General features: G+C 36.3%; 1 protein-coding gene across 2 annotated transcripts in view; it reads left to right on the top strand.

The window, feature by feature from the left end:
* The first annotated feature begins 794 nt into the window (after positions 1-794).
* The window catches only part of mesh (sushi domain containing 2 mesh), a 76,036-nt gene continuing 59,549 nt past the window's right edge, over positions 795-17,281 (top strand). Inside the window, exons 1-3 of one of the 2 annotated variants that reach the window (XM_067125926.1) lie at positions 795-1,330; positions 14,442-14,519; positions 16,445-16,737. In XM_067125926.1, the coding sequence (XP_066982027.1) occupies positions 1,183-1,330; positions 14,442-14,519; positions 16,445-16,737 (519 nt within the window). In that variant the 5' untranslated portion in view covers positions 795-1,182. The remainder of the gene's footprint in view (positions 1,331-14,441; positions 14,520-16,444; positions 16,738-17,281) is intronic. The other variant, XM_067125927.1, reaches the window with a different exon arrangement.

Raw genomic sequence — 17,281 nt, 5'->3', positions numbered from 1 at the left:
AGGTAATTTGTTAAGCCTTGTGCAAAGAGTGTAAGGATTATGTCTAAAGCATCAGGAAGTTAACTTACAATGGTGGAGGTGGGGTTGGTTCAAAGCTAGGCTGACTCATCCAGTACCTGTTCGAAAATACGGACGTTAAGATGGTATATATTTCCTGATGATCCCATTTACAGTACACCGATTTAGATGAATTCAAAATATGAAGATAATGGTATCCCAGGAATGGTAAAATGAGGAAGTGTCTCTGACTGTTTTACTATTTGTGTAGGTGACTAGAGCAACTAAGCCACAGTCTTTGATAAGCTTATCGGGGTTAGGGATCACAGGGAAGTTTGTTGGCCATTTTGATCTGATAATTTGCCCAAACTTCCTTGAGATTCTGCAGTATCAGATAGCTTGCAATGAATAAACTGTAAGGATTGCGTCTTTGGAATGATGTCAAGACTTTCTGGAGAAATTTGAAACAGGTTATTTTTGAAGGTTCTTCAAGTAGAGAAAAAAATGATAAGATAAGAAGCCAGTTTTGTAAGGTGTTTCATATGCTATCGTCGCTCACTGTAATGAATCATTTTATAATTGTTTCCTCTACAAATAAGAAATTCTTATTAAAGCAACTAAAAATATGACTACTAGACTAAGGTGGACTTGGTACGTAAATGTGAAAATGGCACCGGAACCTTGCACCACTGCGATATTTCCTTATTCAAGTAGTAAATTTCACAAAGAATAAGTATTCTGAGAAAATATTACTAAAATGCAGATAAGATAACATGATAACCAAATACGGCACAGCTCCACTCACTATCTACAGCACTTAGTAAGAGGAAACGGCAGTGGAAGGACGCTATTCTGCATTGCAGTTTTTTTAAAACCTTTGTATTTTTTCTTGGTGTTGTAATTGTATAACAGGCATCCCACACCGTCAGGAGCGGCAGGAAACTTAAAACCGATTCTTCCTCTTGGAAGAATCAGAAAACTTAAGTCTTCTCTTCCGAAGACTTCTACGCCACTATCAGTTAGCAGTGTTACCAAGACTTCATGCGCCTGTGAAAACCCTAGCCGGTGTGTTCGATAAGGTCTCCCCAGATTGCTCGTTCCCTTTTCAACCCAGTGGACTTAAAGATCTTTTTAGGCGCTGGCTAAGTAGCTCCTTGCCATAAGGGAGGTTTTCTTCAACCGAAAATGAGGCTGGGTGTAAGCCTAGCACTCGCCCTCCTTTTGGTTGGGGCGGTGGCCTGGGCAGACGAAGAAGCAGTAAAAGCTGAAGCGGATGGCATAAAGAACTTGAGTAAAGAAGAGACGGACAACAGCTCAGAGGAAGATGCAAAAGGTAAGTGCTCATGACTGTCTTGTCTACCTTCTTCAGGTATAATGCTGAGTAGTCTAGTTTTGACCTAGATTAACTTACAGGTGATATTAATCCTCTGAATTATTCTCGCTGTGATTTGTCTGTTGTTATATACATGTAGACAGGCGGCTCTCGAGCCACTCATACCGAGGTAACTAATTTAAAAAGCGTCATTAAAATACCATGTTACAAAAAGCCTCTTCTCATATATAAATTGGCGATCTTTCGAACCAAGAAAAAAAAATACTGAAATTACAGAGATGCATCTTGAAAGCAAAATAGTACATTACTGTGAAACAGGGTGATTAAGGAAGTTCCAGAAGGTGTGAACTGAGAGAGAGAGAGAGAGAGAGAGAGAGAGAGAGAGAGAGAGAGAGAGAGAGAATTGAAAACTTCTATACATGTTTTCAGTTGGGCTAATCAATGCCTTGTTACTTAACTCCTCGTGAATATGTTTGTTTATAATTTGCCGCAGTTCAATTCTGCAAAGTAAATTTTTTGTTTTTGTTTTTTGTACTTTTTTTTATTTTACTCTGGGGATCCATTTACTTTGCCCCTTGATTTTAAAACCAGCAAATTATTTATACATATGTAATCGCATTACAGAAGCTAAAGAGCGCTAAAGCTTGCTTGCAAAAGCTTTTAAGCACAACGTATATATAAACTGCGTACATCATCTTATGTACTCTAAACAGGGCAACAACACAAAAATCCATTAGTTTTAAGTGCAATTAATCTCAGATAACGATCTGCTGCTGAAAAACCCATTAACATAATGCAATTACTACTTTTTCTCTTTCTGTTTGATTCTTAATTATGCGTATTGGTGATGTCATATTATCGGCTCATTGTTAACGTGCGGAGGTACACAGGCAGTTACGGTCTTGCACAAGTCTCCGTGACACCATATTTTCGTTATCTCTCTCGAGATTACGCGATGATAAGCCATTCGAAATGGAACGCTGAGTCAGGTCCGAGTATAGCTTTGTTCTGTTTGATATGACGAAGTTGATGCGATCATTAGGGAGATTTCAGTATAAAGGGCGCATCCACAATACAGTAAAACTTTTCAATAACACACATCTTAAACGGGATGAACACAAGCTAATGACTTACTGATTGTCCTAGACCTAACCGGGTGCTCCGTGCGATTATCCAGCATTTGACAGAGGTTCTTCTCTACTAACGGTCCTTGAATGGATTTCAACCTGTTAATGATTTTTATGCGACAAATTCCCGACTTGTCTTTATGACATTTTTTTTATAAAAAGTTAACGAATACTGAATGGAATAAATCTGTAAGAAATTTGAGTTTGATGAAAGTTGTAACGAAAAGGAAAATTACCTGTGCGAAGAAACGATAGTAGTAGTTTTAACATAGCCCGATTGTTATAAAATACGCAAACTTTCCTAAAATAGAATGGACATTCTGTTTACTATAGAATGTGACAACCATTACACATTCAAAAGATTCATATTTTTTTTTATCTTATTTCATTTTACCTTCTTCACTTCATTGTCCTGACGTGTCTACTTTTCTCTGCCTATCTATCTATCTATCTATCTATCTATATATATATATATATATATATATATATATATATATATATATATATATATATGTGTGTGTGTGTGTGTGTGGGTTGATTAAAAGCAACACATATGCCCTAGGAATAACCATAAATGTTAAATATATAGATATTAAAAACAGAAATTTAAAGTTAAAACCAACCTAACGCCTCAAAATATGAATTTTAAACTGAACAGGTCACCTTGGTGACCAAGAACGAAGAAACATCCTAAGTAACGAACAGGGGCCAGAAGAAGACTGACTGTTCAATGATGGAACCAGTTGTTTGATGGCTAAAGACTCGAGGATATGGAGAGAGGTTTCATCAGCAGGCAGCTTGCTCTACGATTCCAAAATTGTCATAGGAAATAAAGTACAGCCTGTTCTATGGCTGACAACATGATGAGAGTCGACTGGCACTTTCGGTATTCTTTTGGTGGAACCGGTGTAAGTCGCGAGATTACATCTCTGACAAGTCTAATTATAAACCACCATAGAACGTATGAGGTTAGGAGCAGTGTCTTAAAATTTAAAAAAATTATCAAATTGTTCTTGGATCCTTTAGAACCAATTTAGGACAAAGATAGAAAAAGTATTTATTTAAAATCGGTGACAATGTAGTCATCGGTCGTAAACGACAGGGCATAAAAATCTAGATTAAGTACTGTAGTTGCAGGAATTTTCGGCTAAAACTTACTATTCAAGAATTTTTTTAGATGCTTTTCAAATAAAAGTTTGGGATAGCCGTTACTTTGAAAATGTTTCCTAAGGAACTTAACCTCATTATGAAAAGAAAGCCAGTTTGATGGTGGCAAAAAGGCTCTGTGCAGTAATGTAGAAATACTGTTCAGTTTAAAGTGATAAAAAACATGAACTGTGAAAGTTAGAGCCAAGACCAGTATACTTTTGTTTACGGAAGGCAGAAGTGAAGAAGTGCTGGTTGGATCTGGTGACGAACGCGTCTAGAAAAGGGAGGCATCCACTGTTTTCATGGTCTATGGTAATTTGGATATTGGGATATGGGCTATTGGAGAGATCTAAAAATTGTTCGGCACCACCTTTAGTTTGAAAAAGTAATAAAATATCATCAACATAGCGTTTATAATATAATTTGAGGGTTAGTTGGCTAACTTTCCTTAAAAAAGACGATTATAACACTCTTAAACAGTTATCTTTAAAAATAGATTTGATCATCACTAAACCAGATAAAGGCAAAAGTACAGCTACCTATTCTCAATAAGTAGAATTACGTTACAAATTGAATACCATCTTGTCTGAATGGTCCAGACTTGAATGCACTGGTTCTCCTACCTTTCAACGTATCTGTAAACTTTCAGACAGAATTAACAGGTTTCTGAAATCGCTTAAAGACAAATAAAATTAATGAACATACATATTCGGATCTGTACTTATCTGGTTCGTCTTTTAGAGCTTCATACGATTTACTAAAAGTGCATAAGGAGGGAATTCCATTAAGGCCTAATATAATACACCAAGCTATAAATGGGCAGAATTGTTAGTACTATTGTTACAACCTTTTTCTGAAAATGAGCATACTACTCTTCCCAACACCACCGTGTTTTCCAGGGAGATAGTCAGTAAGACCTCTGTATATGGTGAGCCTTGATGTCGTATCGCTTTTCACTAATGAACCGTTGCAGACAATGATACAAATTTTATTTAGATAAGATTTTTTAAAGACCCAGGTTTTCATTTTTCAAAGTTTCGATAAAGATGATTTTGAAAAATTTTAAATTTAGCTGTGCTGGACACCGACTTTTTATTTGACGTAAAACATTTTAATCAGATCGATGGGGCTGCCATGGTTCTCCTTTAGGCCTAGTTTTGGCAAATGTTTTATGTGTCATTCGGAAGATCATCTGCTCTTTAGCCGCTGCTCACCTTCATTTCGTCCCCTATACTATAAGCGGTACGCTGATGATAATTTTTTACTTTTTCAAACTAAAGAGGTGCTGAACACTTTTTAGATTTCGCCAATAGCCTACATCCCAATACCAAATTTACCATAGAGCATAAAAACAATGGGTAACTTCCTTTTCTAGACGCGTTGATCACCAGATCCAACCAGCACTCCTCCACTTCTGTCTTCCGTAAACTGGTCTTGGCTCTTATTTTTATAGTGTATGTTTTTTTATAGTTTTAAGCTGAACAGTATTTTTACATTATTGCACAGAGCCTTTTCGCTCTAATCAGACTGGTTTTCTTTTCATAATGAGGTTAAGTTCCTTAGGAAATATTTTCGAAGTAACTGCTATTCTAAACTTACACTTGAAAAGGATCTCAAGGAATGTTTTGATAATGAGTTTCAGCCGAAAATTCCTGCAACTACAATACCTAAACTTGATTTTTATGCTTCTCTGCCTTTTACGAACGATGAGTTTTTTTTTACCATTTTATCACAGATTTTAAAGAAATGCTTTTTCTGTCTTAAGCCTAAATTGGTTCCAAGGAATCCAAGAACAACTGGATCAATTTTAGTTTTCTGCAAAAGAAAACTATTGTGCCGGCTTTGTCTGTCCGTCCGCACTTTTTCTGTCCGCCCTCAGATCTTAAAAACTACTGAGGCTAGAGGGCTACAAATTGGTATGCTGCTCGTCCACCCTCCAATCATCAAACATACCAAATTGCAGTCCTTTAGCCTCAGTTGTTTTTATTTTATTTAAGCTTAAAGTTAGTCATAATAGTCCTTCTGGCACCGATATAGGATAGACCACCACCGGGCCGTGGTTAAAGTTTCATGGGCCGCGGCTTATACAGCATTATATCGAGACCACCGAAAGATAGATCTGTATTTTCGGTGGCCTTGATCAAGGTCTAGACCTTGGCCTTGATTATACGCTGTAGCGGCAGCACAAATTTCTTCGGCGCATTTTTTATTTGATTAAATCTAAAGACGCTGTTCGCAACCTTATGCGTTCTATGGTGGTTTATAAGTTTGCCGAGATGTAATCTCGGGACTGACATCGGATCCACCAAAAGAATGCTAAGTGCGAATCGACTCTCATCGTGGTGTCTGCCACAGAACAGGCTGTACTTTGAGTAAGGAGTTTCCCAACCTACGGGAACATACTAAAGAGTGTAACTCTTTATTTCCCATGACAATTTTGAAATCGTAGAGCAAGCTGCCTGCTGATGAAACCTCTCTCCATATCCTCGAGATTAAACTATCAAACAACTGGTTCCATAATTGAACATTAAGTCTTTTTTGCCCTTTTCTGTTCATCGTTCTTCGTTCTTTTGGTGCCCTTCTTGGTCACTCAGTTTCCATATTCTGAGGCGTTAGGTTTATGTTTCTGTTTTTAATATCTATATATTCAACATTTATGATTTTTGGTGAGCCATAAGTGTTGATGTTATTTGCTATTACCTCTGTATTTTAGTCCCGATGATAAAGCCTTGCTTTGAAATGCTGGCTGGAAATAAACTTGAGACACGCATCATCTTTTCCTCCTCCTGTATGTATGTTGTATGTGTATATATATATAATATAATTAAATATATATATATATATATATATATATATATATATATATATCTTTTCCTCCTCTATATATATATATATATATATATATATATATATATATATATATATATATAATGACAGGACAAAGAAGGTCCTCTATACTTCACTTAAGCGAGGAGATGAAAGCCAGGGAGAGCAAACTAGCGTGAAGAGCCTTTTATCAATGTTTTTTAATGGAAATAGCCGACATTTTTACAAGAGGGCAAAGATCAAATGTAGAACCGAGACCCAAGCTGCTCTTTCCGTGAGGGGGTAGTGGACCTCAAGCGGTGCACTGTAGGCATTACTTAATGTTCTTTGCAGCGTCCCTTCGGCCCCTACCTGCAACACCTTTTATCCCTTTTATTGTACTTCCATTCACATTCTTTCTTCCATCTTACTTTCCACCCTCTTCTAACAATTGTTTATAGTGCAACTGCCAAGTTTGCCTCCTGTTACACCTTTGAAACCTTTCATATCAGTTTTTAGCGCTGAATGACCTCACATGTCCCAGCAATTGGCTCTCACCTAACTGTATATTCTATCCTATTCTGTTCCAAGCTGCTCCGTAAGGAGAACGCAGAGCCTAATATTCCCCAACAGGAGAATAAACACATTAGAGTTCCCATACAATACTACATTTTGTAATCAAAAGAAATACTGATTTATAGCCTTCGCAATGAGAGCAAATTAAGAGATGATCTCCTAGGAGACGTGTTTTAGATAACAGCTCTAGCTATATTATCAGCACAGCCGTAGAATAACGTTCCATACACCGCCACTTCTTGGTGGTATTAACCCGGCAATTCCATTTCGTAACTGAGTTGATCCTGAAAAAAGGCGACAAATAATGTTAAATTTATATTTTTACGCTTTCATAAGGCTACACCGTACAGTAGAATCATCGAAGTTGACCTCCTCCCCAGTGAATTATTGAATGCCTCACTGCATTGCTTTGCACTGGAAACACACACACACATATATATTTATATATATAAATATGTACATATATATATGCACATATATATATAAACACACACACATATATATATTATATATATATATATATTATATATATATATATATATATATATATATATATATATATATATATATATATACACACATATGTACATATTTATATATAAATATATATATATATAAATATATATATATATATATATATATATATATATATATATATATATATATATGTATTATGTATGTATGTATGTATGTATGTACAAGCAATTTTGCAAGCAGATAACCTTAAAAGCACATTCGAGAATTAATGGATAGAAGAAGAACCATGTTATGCAAATGGACTCCCTGGTTTCTAGACGATATCATTATTATATCATTCCAAACCATGACAAATATACATTACTGAAAGTTACACATGTATGCATATACATATAACCTTTCTCTCTGAAAGTTGTAACATCTATTGGGAAAGGGCCATCCTTTCTAGATTAACAGACATGATAAAGGGTTTTATCATTCGACATATATATATCTGCAAACGGATGTTTTTCACCGTTAGACATACAACACCGAACGCTCATTTCCGGAATCAGGGCCGGGATGAGTAATTAGGCTAATTTTAGTCATGATAAAAAAGGCAAGAAATTCTTAGATAATCTTCTTTTTATGGTTATAGAAGATTGTAGATAGATAACTTCAGCATTTAAGTATGCCTGTAATTCTTACTAATGGCTAAACGTTGTATTTTGATAAGAAAAAAAAATGTATTTGACAATATTTTCAGTTTCTTTTCGGTAAAATAAAAATGGAAGTCGAAATCAGTAACCAGCACTTAACTATACAGAAGGAAGTAAAAAAAAAAAAAAGGAAAATAGATAATAAAACAGACGGAAATTTAAGTTAAAAAAACAAAGAACCTTACGAGCGTCTAATTCATTAAACGTTTCGAAATATATTTCAAAGTTGCCAGTACTCAACCCTACAGAGCGAAATGAAAAAAAGGAAATTACATAAATAAAACGGATGGAAATTTAAGTTAAAAAAAAAAAAAGAAGTTCTTGAGTATCTAATTCATTAACCGTTTCGAAACATTTCAAGACTGATTAAAACTGTGGGACCAGAAGAGAGCGGAATCGTAAATCGTGACCATCCCGGAAATTCCCCGGCTTGATTTAGTCCTGCTTTCCCGGCCAACTATGTTACGCAACCGCAGGAGCCTTGTTCTTGGCATGTCCGGTTTCACGACATTGCTTCGAAGGGGACGTAATGATGGGCACTGCGGGTCTGGCATAAAAGAGGAGGGGTACGACGCACGGAAGAACTATCATGTTAGGTGGGTTCATGCCTTAGGCTCAGGACGGATAAGTCATAGGATACATTAAGCGTTTCATTTATTGGGCGCCGTCAGTGCACCTAACGTAGTGCACTGTAGGCATTACTTCAGGTTCTTTGCATTGTCCGTTCGGCCCCTAGCTGCAACCCCCTTCCATTCCTTTTACTGTGCCTCCTTTCATATTCTCTTTCTTCCATCTTACTTTCCACCCTCTCCTAACAATTGTTTTTTAGTGCAACTGCGAGGTTTTCCTCCTGTTACACCTTTAATACATATTTATTTTCGATATCGTTTTCAGCGCTGAATGACCCCATAGGTTCCAGCGCTTTGTCTTTGTCCTAAATTTTATATTCTTTTCTATTCTAAAATGTCTTATAATATAGATTTAGGACAAAGGCGATCATAATGATGTAAACACTGTTTTACATGTAAGAGTTCAATGACCTAGGTTTAGGTAAAGGAGATCGTAATGATGTAAACACTTTTTCGCGCTCAGAGTTTAATGACCTGGATTGAGACAAATGGAAATCATATGAAATATGAAACATTTTATGGGATATCGGAGATTAGGCGAACAAACCGTTTAGGACAAAGGAAAGCAACATGACATACGAAGTACTTTTGACAAGATGACAATGAAATGTCTTAGATAAATGCAGACAAACGAGATCTTTTTCAAAACCGAAGATCTTTGACATCCGGGGGATGTTTGACAGAACGTAGCAAGTTCGAATGGGAATAATTGATAGGACATTGAGAATCATGACACGTGGACGTCCTAAAACTATAGGACAAGCTTTTGACTCCGACAAAACTTCCAGCACGAACAGAATCCAAATAACATGTATGCGATCTTAAGTCATTCTGAAATGCTTTATTGAAAACTACAGAAATATGAAAATATTTTGATGAAGAGTTTTTGACACACGGAAGTTTAAGACAGGCAGATTTATAGCATAAGAAAACTTACGAAAGAAAGTTCCTAATGATATTCATAACTATCATGTACCAAAGATCAGTGACTTATACCAGTTAATGTCGTTGGAAAGACCTGGGCCAAAGGTAGACATGAGATATTCTAAAGAGAAAAAGTAAGGTGATATGTTGATGAGGACTTCATGTCCTCTTATCGGACATTTATATCTCTGTCAGCTAAAGTGAGGCCGATAAAACGCCCGAGAAAAGTCAGATTTCTGGAGATAACCTGAGGTGGGAGCCTTGCAGAGATTTGGAATTGTGGCAGTGCAAGGAATATAGAAGGAAGAAGTTTGTTTATATTCTAGTTTGGTTAGCTTACCTCAGATCTCGTTAACATTCCTACGAAAGCATGTTTTATAACAATGGCAGTGACTTCCTGGCAGTGAAAGTTTTTGGAAAAATTAATCACATACATGACCTGTTTTTAACTATTATACGGAAGAGCGGGCGTGCATACCTGTGCGTATTATATACATACATACATACGTATATAATAAAATTAAAATGTCAAAAGATACTGATCGTAACGCGTTCTTTAAAGAATTAGTAAAAGAAATGAATGTTCGCAGAAAGGTACTGATAAGAAAATAAAATAACATTATATATATATATATATATATATATATATATATATATATATATATATATATATATATATATATATATATATATATATATATATATATATATATATATATATATATATATATATATATATATACACACACACACACACACATATGAACAGATTGCGCCAAACAGTATGAAAAGACACACGTAAGCATCGCCGTTTAAAACTTGCTCCCAAACGACTCGGCAGTATTATCTCCGATAAACAGCACCCTTAAGAGCAGCTGCTGATTAGGAACAAGAGCACAGAATACGTGCGCTCTACAAAACACTCCTCTTGTATACCCTGCGAGCTGGGCTGTCATGATTCATTTCATTAATCACTAATGTTATTCTTTTATTTTCTTATCAGTACCTTTCTGCGAACATTCATTTCTTTTACTAATTCTCTAAAGAACGCGTTACGATCAGTATCTTTTGACATTTTAATTAATCACGGACAACTGATCTAACACTGGAATGAGAGCTTGGTATGTCATCCCAATGATTAGCATTTAATTAAAATCGAACAGATTTATCTTTAGAGAATAGTTTTGTACAATTCAGTCCCCTCGCTGTCATCTGATCAAGTTGGGTTTACTAGGATAATTTTGCTAAGCTTTAGCAGAAAAAACCTTTGTCCTATGGAGATATTACAAATCTTGTTCTTTGTATAATTATGATTCCAGCAGTTCTGGGTTCACCGAATAAGATCAGGGCCGAGACCCAAATGCAGTTTTATCAGCTTTTGTTCGTGAACCCGTATGACTTTTGATATTGTATTTATATCGAGAGCTTTCCCAGGGAACGTTGCTGTTAAACAAGGGGAACGTTGATCTTGGCGAGAACTGTAACGCGTAACAGGGAGTTGTAAAATGACTTGATTATCCGGAGAAACAAAACGCCTCAAAGACTGAAAGAATCGAAGGATGGTGGCCACTAGACGATCAAATGAGATCTTATTTCTTAATGCATAAAAAACACAAACTTTAGTTACTAAGAATTGGCAATCTCAAAGCTTTGATTCTGCTGTCCAGAAGGACACATAAATATGAAGAACCATTTTGATTCCCTGGCGCTCAGATATAACTAAGCCTTAGTGACACCGAAGTAGCGAGACATTTTTATACTTCTCTGCTCGTAACAGTCAATTGGTTCACAAGAACTGATAACAGACGTAATCTAGATAACGATGTAAATAACGAACATGATCAAATGTGAATGACATTGTTTGATGGAGTTACGATTTTTTCTTTCTTTCTTGGTGTCATTAGAGGGCAACTCCCTGCGTAAAAACTTCTGCAGTCTCCTGGCTGCTCTAGGCGTAGACAAAATGTTTGTCAACAATTCGACGAACCCTCCAACAGAAGGCGCACCATTCTTTTATCTCGCCTCTGGAACCCTCTAAACACTGGAACACTTCACTCTTCTTCTTCTTCCTGACAATCCAGCACTTTCCAGGTCTCTCTTTCGCTTTTCCTTGCAAAAGTTCTTAATCACGAAAATGCCTAACAACATCCTCATTCTCTCCACAAATGCGAACCATCTCAACACACACTCATTCACCTTTCTTACTATGCAAAGTTTTTTTTCCACATTCATTTTTCACGTTTCGTGTTGTGGTGATTAAAGATTTTTTTCATTTTCAATGTTGCGAATATCAAAAGAATCATTGCAAGATGTAAGCCTTACAGTTGCCAGTTAAATTCATCAGAAATATTTAGGTATTTTCCTTCACTATAGGAAGATTAAAGCCAACTAAATAATCGCGCAGTAAGAAAAATAAAAAAAAAAATAGGACGAGACTTGGCGGCAGTTATTAGTTTTGGTTAATTAAAGCCCTGTGCTTTTTTCTTCCCGTGAAACTAATTAAGTCCAGCTATTCAACGATTTTTCGGAAACTGAAATTTCGAAAAGACTGCCTGATAATTAACGAACCGACGAGAACAAACAAAATGCAGCAAAGAAGCAGCAGTGAAGATTAAAGGGGCTTGTCACCGATGCAGTGGAAGTGAGCAAAGCTGATGAATTAGGTATTACTTAATAGGAGAGCTTACCTTTAAACGGGTGTTCGGGCACTTGCACATGCGCAGTTGCAAACTCACGTTTATCAATTCATAAATGCGATCACAAAAAATCGCCGGTGAAGACGCATACATTCTCCATAAAATTGAGTGCTTGCCATATTATATTCTCCGTAAAGTGAGTTCTTGCATGCACGCACAAAACACTGATGCGGAGACGATGCATAATATTCTTTTATTTCATTTTTAGTCTGTTAATCTCACGAAAAAAGGATTTGAACTTTAGTCTTAATGATAAATGAGACACGGAAAGCAAAGGATTTCATTTCCCTAATTATCCATCCACCAGCAAGTGGATTTTTATTTTTATTTTTACGGGGAATTATGATTCCAGGAAGCTTAGGAGCGTCTTAAGGTAAAAAAAAAAAGGGGGGGAGGGGGATTCTTAGCGCCAACTGGAAGTTCTCAAGCTTTCCCGAGTTATTAACTCTGTACCTCTTATATGCAAAAACGAGAATATCATTTCCTGAATAAACTTAATGATGGAAAATTGTTGGTAACTTCGATCATTGTAGCTTAATTGTCGGAAGACAATAATTCGAAAGTCATTTTAAATTTAAAGACGGAGTATGTGAATAACTTTGATCATTGTAACTCATTTGTCCGAAAACAAAATTTCGAAAGCCAGTTTTTATTGCAATGTCTTCTCCCTCGGCTAATTGTCTTTGCATTCGTTAACTTTTTTCTTCTCTTAGAGTTGCATTAAATTCCTCTATGCCATTTTCCATACAAGTTACTAATTAAAGGAGTTCCTCGTTATGCGACTGGGTTCCGTTCTCAGCTATCACTCTGCTGGCCGCGAGTTCGAATCTCCGACCGGCCAATGAAGAATAAGAGGAATTTATTTCTGGTGAAAGAAACTCATTTCTCGCCATAATGTGGTTCGGATTCCACAATAAGCTGTAGGTCCCGTTGTTAGGTAACCAATTGGTTCTTAGCCACGTAGAATAAATCTAATCTTTCGAGCCAGCCCTCTCTGGGAGAGCTGTTAATCAGCTCAGTGGTCTGGTTAAACTAAGATATACTTAACTAATTAAAGGAAAACTTTTTCTCAACTACGTATGGAAAAGGACGACTACGCGTGAGTTTATGGTCTCTTGAGGCTTTCGGAATCCACGCAGGTTTAATTCAAAGCCAAAACAACTCTTGGCAGTACAACTGGACCTCAAAAGTTCAAGCGAAGATGCAACGCATTACTACCCTAAAACAATTCCCCTTGTATTTCAATAATTTACCTACATCTTTATTTACTTATAAATTTGTCAATTTATTTTATATTTTCTAATAACTGATCTCTTTTTTTCTGTATTTCCTTTTACCCTTTGTTACTTCTTTCAAATGAACACCATATTCTTTGGAAGCCTGAATTTCAAGTTAGTGGCCCCTGTGGGCTTGTTCCCTATGAATAGAGTTCATCTTCTGAATAATAATAATAAGGTATTTAAATCTACAGTTAAGCGGCATTTAAGTATGAAGAAACATTCTCGTTGAAGAAAAGGACTAATTGCCAAAGAGGTCTGAGATCTGAGATCCACCCAAAAAAGTGTGAAGGAATGATCAAGGTTTCAAAAGGTTTAAATCAAGGCTAATGGTACAAATTACAGAATCAGAGAAGGCTTTCTCGGTCTAATGCTAGTTTTGATCTCTTGTTAAATGCTATTCTGAGTAAAGGGACTCTCTCTCTCTCTCTCTCTCTCTCTCTCTCTCTCTCTCTCTCTCTCTCTCTCTCTCTCTCGCTCCCCAGATGTGATGCATGCTGTGAAATACTTCAACACGAGATCACATTTTTGTTTTCAAGAAAGTAGAGAGAGACTTTTTGAGAATTTCTGTTTTCATCATATAGAAAAAATTTTGTAGCTATTCAGAGGAATTACTAAGATTATTATCTATTTAGTCTGTTATCACTATTATTCACTGCCTATAGAATATACCTTTTTTTTCATTCTACCATCTTGCACTAAGTATGTTGCTATATCTATTATTATTATTATTATTACCTCCTTTTTCCCCAGGCGACACGGTACCTAAACCCTCTATCTCAGAGAGTGGCGAGACTGACCAATCAGAGCAGACGAAGAGGAAAAAAAGACGTAAGTACTGCTTACTTTTCCACTTGTTTTACCTCATCCACATTTGGAGTTGTGTAAAGTCAGCAAATAATTAATTTTCTTTTAACTACAGACCAGTTTTTCAAACCTACATGCCAGTTATTTAAACCTGCATACTAATTTTTCAAACCTGCATGCCAGTTATTTAGACCCACATACCGGTTTTTCAAACCTGCATACCAGTTTTTCAAACCTGCATATCAGTTTTTCAAACCTGGATGCCATTTTTCAAACCTGCAGACCAGTTTTTCAAACCTGCATATCAGTTTTTCAACTTGCATACCAGTTTTTCAAACCTGCATATAAATTTTTCAAACTTGCATACCAGTTTTTTAAACCTGCATATAATTTTTTCAAACCTGAATATCAGTTTTTTAAAACCTGCAGACCAGTTTTTCAAACCTGCATACGAGTTTTTCAAACCTGTATATCAGTTTTTCAAAACCTGCAGACCAGTTTCTCAAACCTGTATACCAGTTTTTCAAACCTGCAGACCAGTTTTTCAAACCTGTATACCAGTTTTTCAAACCTGCATACCAGTTTTCAAACTTGCAGATCAGTTTTTATGTAGGAAAAGTATAAGCTATTGCCTTTGGAGTTAAAAGGTTCTTTCGGGACATTTTTTGACTTGACAGCATTTCCCTAATAAATTTATGAACTCATTTAGAAACTATCCTTTTTGAAAATATATCATCCTAATGATGGATTTAAGCAAGAATGTGATATAATGATTTTATAAACAAGGGTGGAAGAAGTAGAGAAGAGAGATGTAAATAAAAAAAAGTATTGAAGAATATCAAAAGGATTATCATGATTAAAATCTTACAGTGTTTATGTTACTGGTTCGGCGAATACAGTATGAGCACAAGCGATGATAATGTTAACAAGTTAAAATGAAATGCTAAAATAGAAGCAAATCTCCGAGGAAATAGAAGCAAATCTCCGAGGAAAGTCGGAGCGTAAATAACTTTCCAGGAAACTTTAATGTTGCTCTGACAAAATAACAGTTTTTTTTCAGTATTTCAGGGAATTATCATGTGAAGATTATGTTTTTTCAGTGATTTATTGAGTGCGTTCTTTGTCGTAAAAATGAAAATGAGGGAAAGAGCACTAGGATTGTCATAATTATAATGATTTGCTTGCGTATTCATATATGCATATATGTGCGTACTATTTGTGTGCATATGTCTGTTTTTGCTCAACTCTGTTCTCTTGTAACCTCATAATTTACGTTTGATAGCTAATACATTTACTACAGATGGAGGTGTTTCAGGGTACTTGAGATTCATGATATGAAGATGAAATAATTCTGGTAAAGGATGAATGAAAACAATGAAAACAATATATTGCTATCCCTCGGAACTGTTAGTTTCCTGTCTCTAACTTGGCGTATATTATTTTTGCTTAGAATTTGATGTTTTTGCTGTGAAAATGTATCCAGCTGTTCATCTCCGGACGTTCTGTTTATCATTTAGCTTTTATGAGGAATTAAACTGATGAAATTATGTGTTTGTACAATTGTCAATTTTACTGAAAATGCATTTTTAAAAATTTTTATCTGTATCAAAGGGAGGCTTAGTTCAATAGTCAACTAAGGTAAGCAATATTTTAATGCAAGAGGTTTGCAGTAAGCGTCACCCAGTTTAAGTCTTATTGCCCAGTCAGAATTTCAGAACTACCGTATAACTTGTCTCTGTAATATTTCTGGTGTTTTGAAACTTAGTAAACACTGGCGTTTTTGTGACTGACTTCCCTCGAGATGCTCGCTCACTGTTGCTGTGGATAGGTTTAAAAGTTGACTATTCTGGTTTAAACCTTTATAAATAACTCTTCTCGTTTGGCCTGGACTTGAGAGCTCGTAGTGTTGATACTTTTTTTAATAAATGATCTTCTCTGTGGGTGAACAGAGCTGACCTTCGGGGGCTCCTCGTCCTCCAACAATCAAGGCAGCAGTAGCAACAGCAACACCAATTCTCAGGCGAGATATAGAAGCTACTCCTCGTCCCGCACTGGCCCTTACACCATCTCCAAGGAGGAGCTGGACCGTGTTCGAGCTGAGCTGATGTACCCTTACACGGACAAGGACGATCGCGGCGGAACGGGTGACTTGGAGAAAAATATCAACGCCCAGAATACCCAAGTCAACAAGCAGCTGACCTTCCTCTTGCCCTTCTTTGGTTTTGGACTCAACTACACTTGGGTAAGTAGCTGGTCAGTCTGGTGATTTTACAAAGTAGCTATTATAGTGTAGAAGGTTACGGAAGATCCATTTCATAGCAAATGTAAAGTACAACCATAACGGAGGACAACAGGTTGGTGAAAAGAGTGTATAATCCGAAAGGGTTAGCAAGGAGAGGAGGAAGACTTATGAAGTGATGGATTAATGACGTAGAAAAGATATGGGAAAGGAATGGTCTTAATATCCAGGACATGAAGGTATGCGGGCAAGTAGAGGTGAATGATACATTTTATGTTCGGGGTTCGATGTATTCCTGATAAGCCTCTTGTGTAGGCTTATGAAGCTACGAATGATGTGGAAGTATTCTGCAATATGATTCAGTTGTTAAAGGATGAATGTGCTAGTAACCATTGTCTTGTCTATTCTCACGAGTCTCGCTTTTTAAGGAAAATGGCTTAATGTTGGGTTTACGTACACAAATATGCATTTTTACATATATACTGTAGATAAATAGACATAGTTGTGCATGACGCGCTTGTATGATACTTTAGCATTACCATTTTGG

This window comes from Macrobrachium rosenbergii, chromosome 23, assembly GCF_040412425.1.
Source record: "Macrobrachium rosenbergii isolate ZJJX-2024 chromosome 23, ASM4041242v1, whole genome shotgun sequence".
In the NCBI taxonomy this organism is placed as follows: domain Eukaryota; kingdom Metazoa; phylum Arthropoda; class Malacostraca; order Decapoda; family Palaemonidae; genus Macrobrachium; species Macrobrachium rosenbergii.
This window is presented reverse-complemented; position numbering and strand designations above follow the sequence as displayed.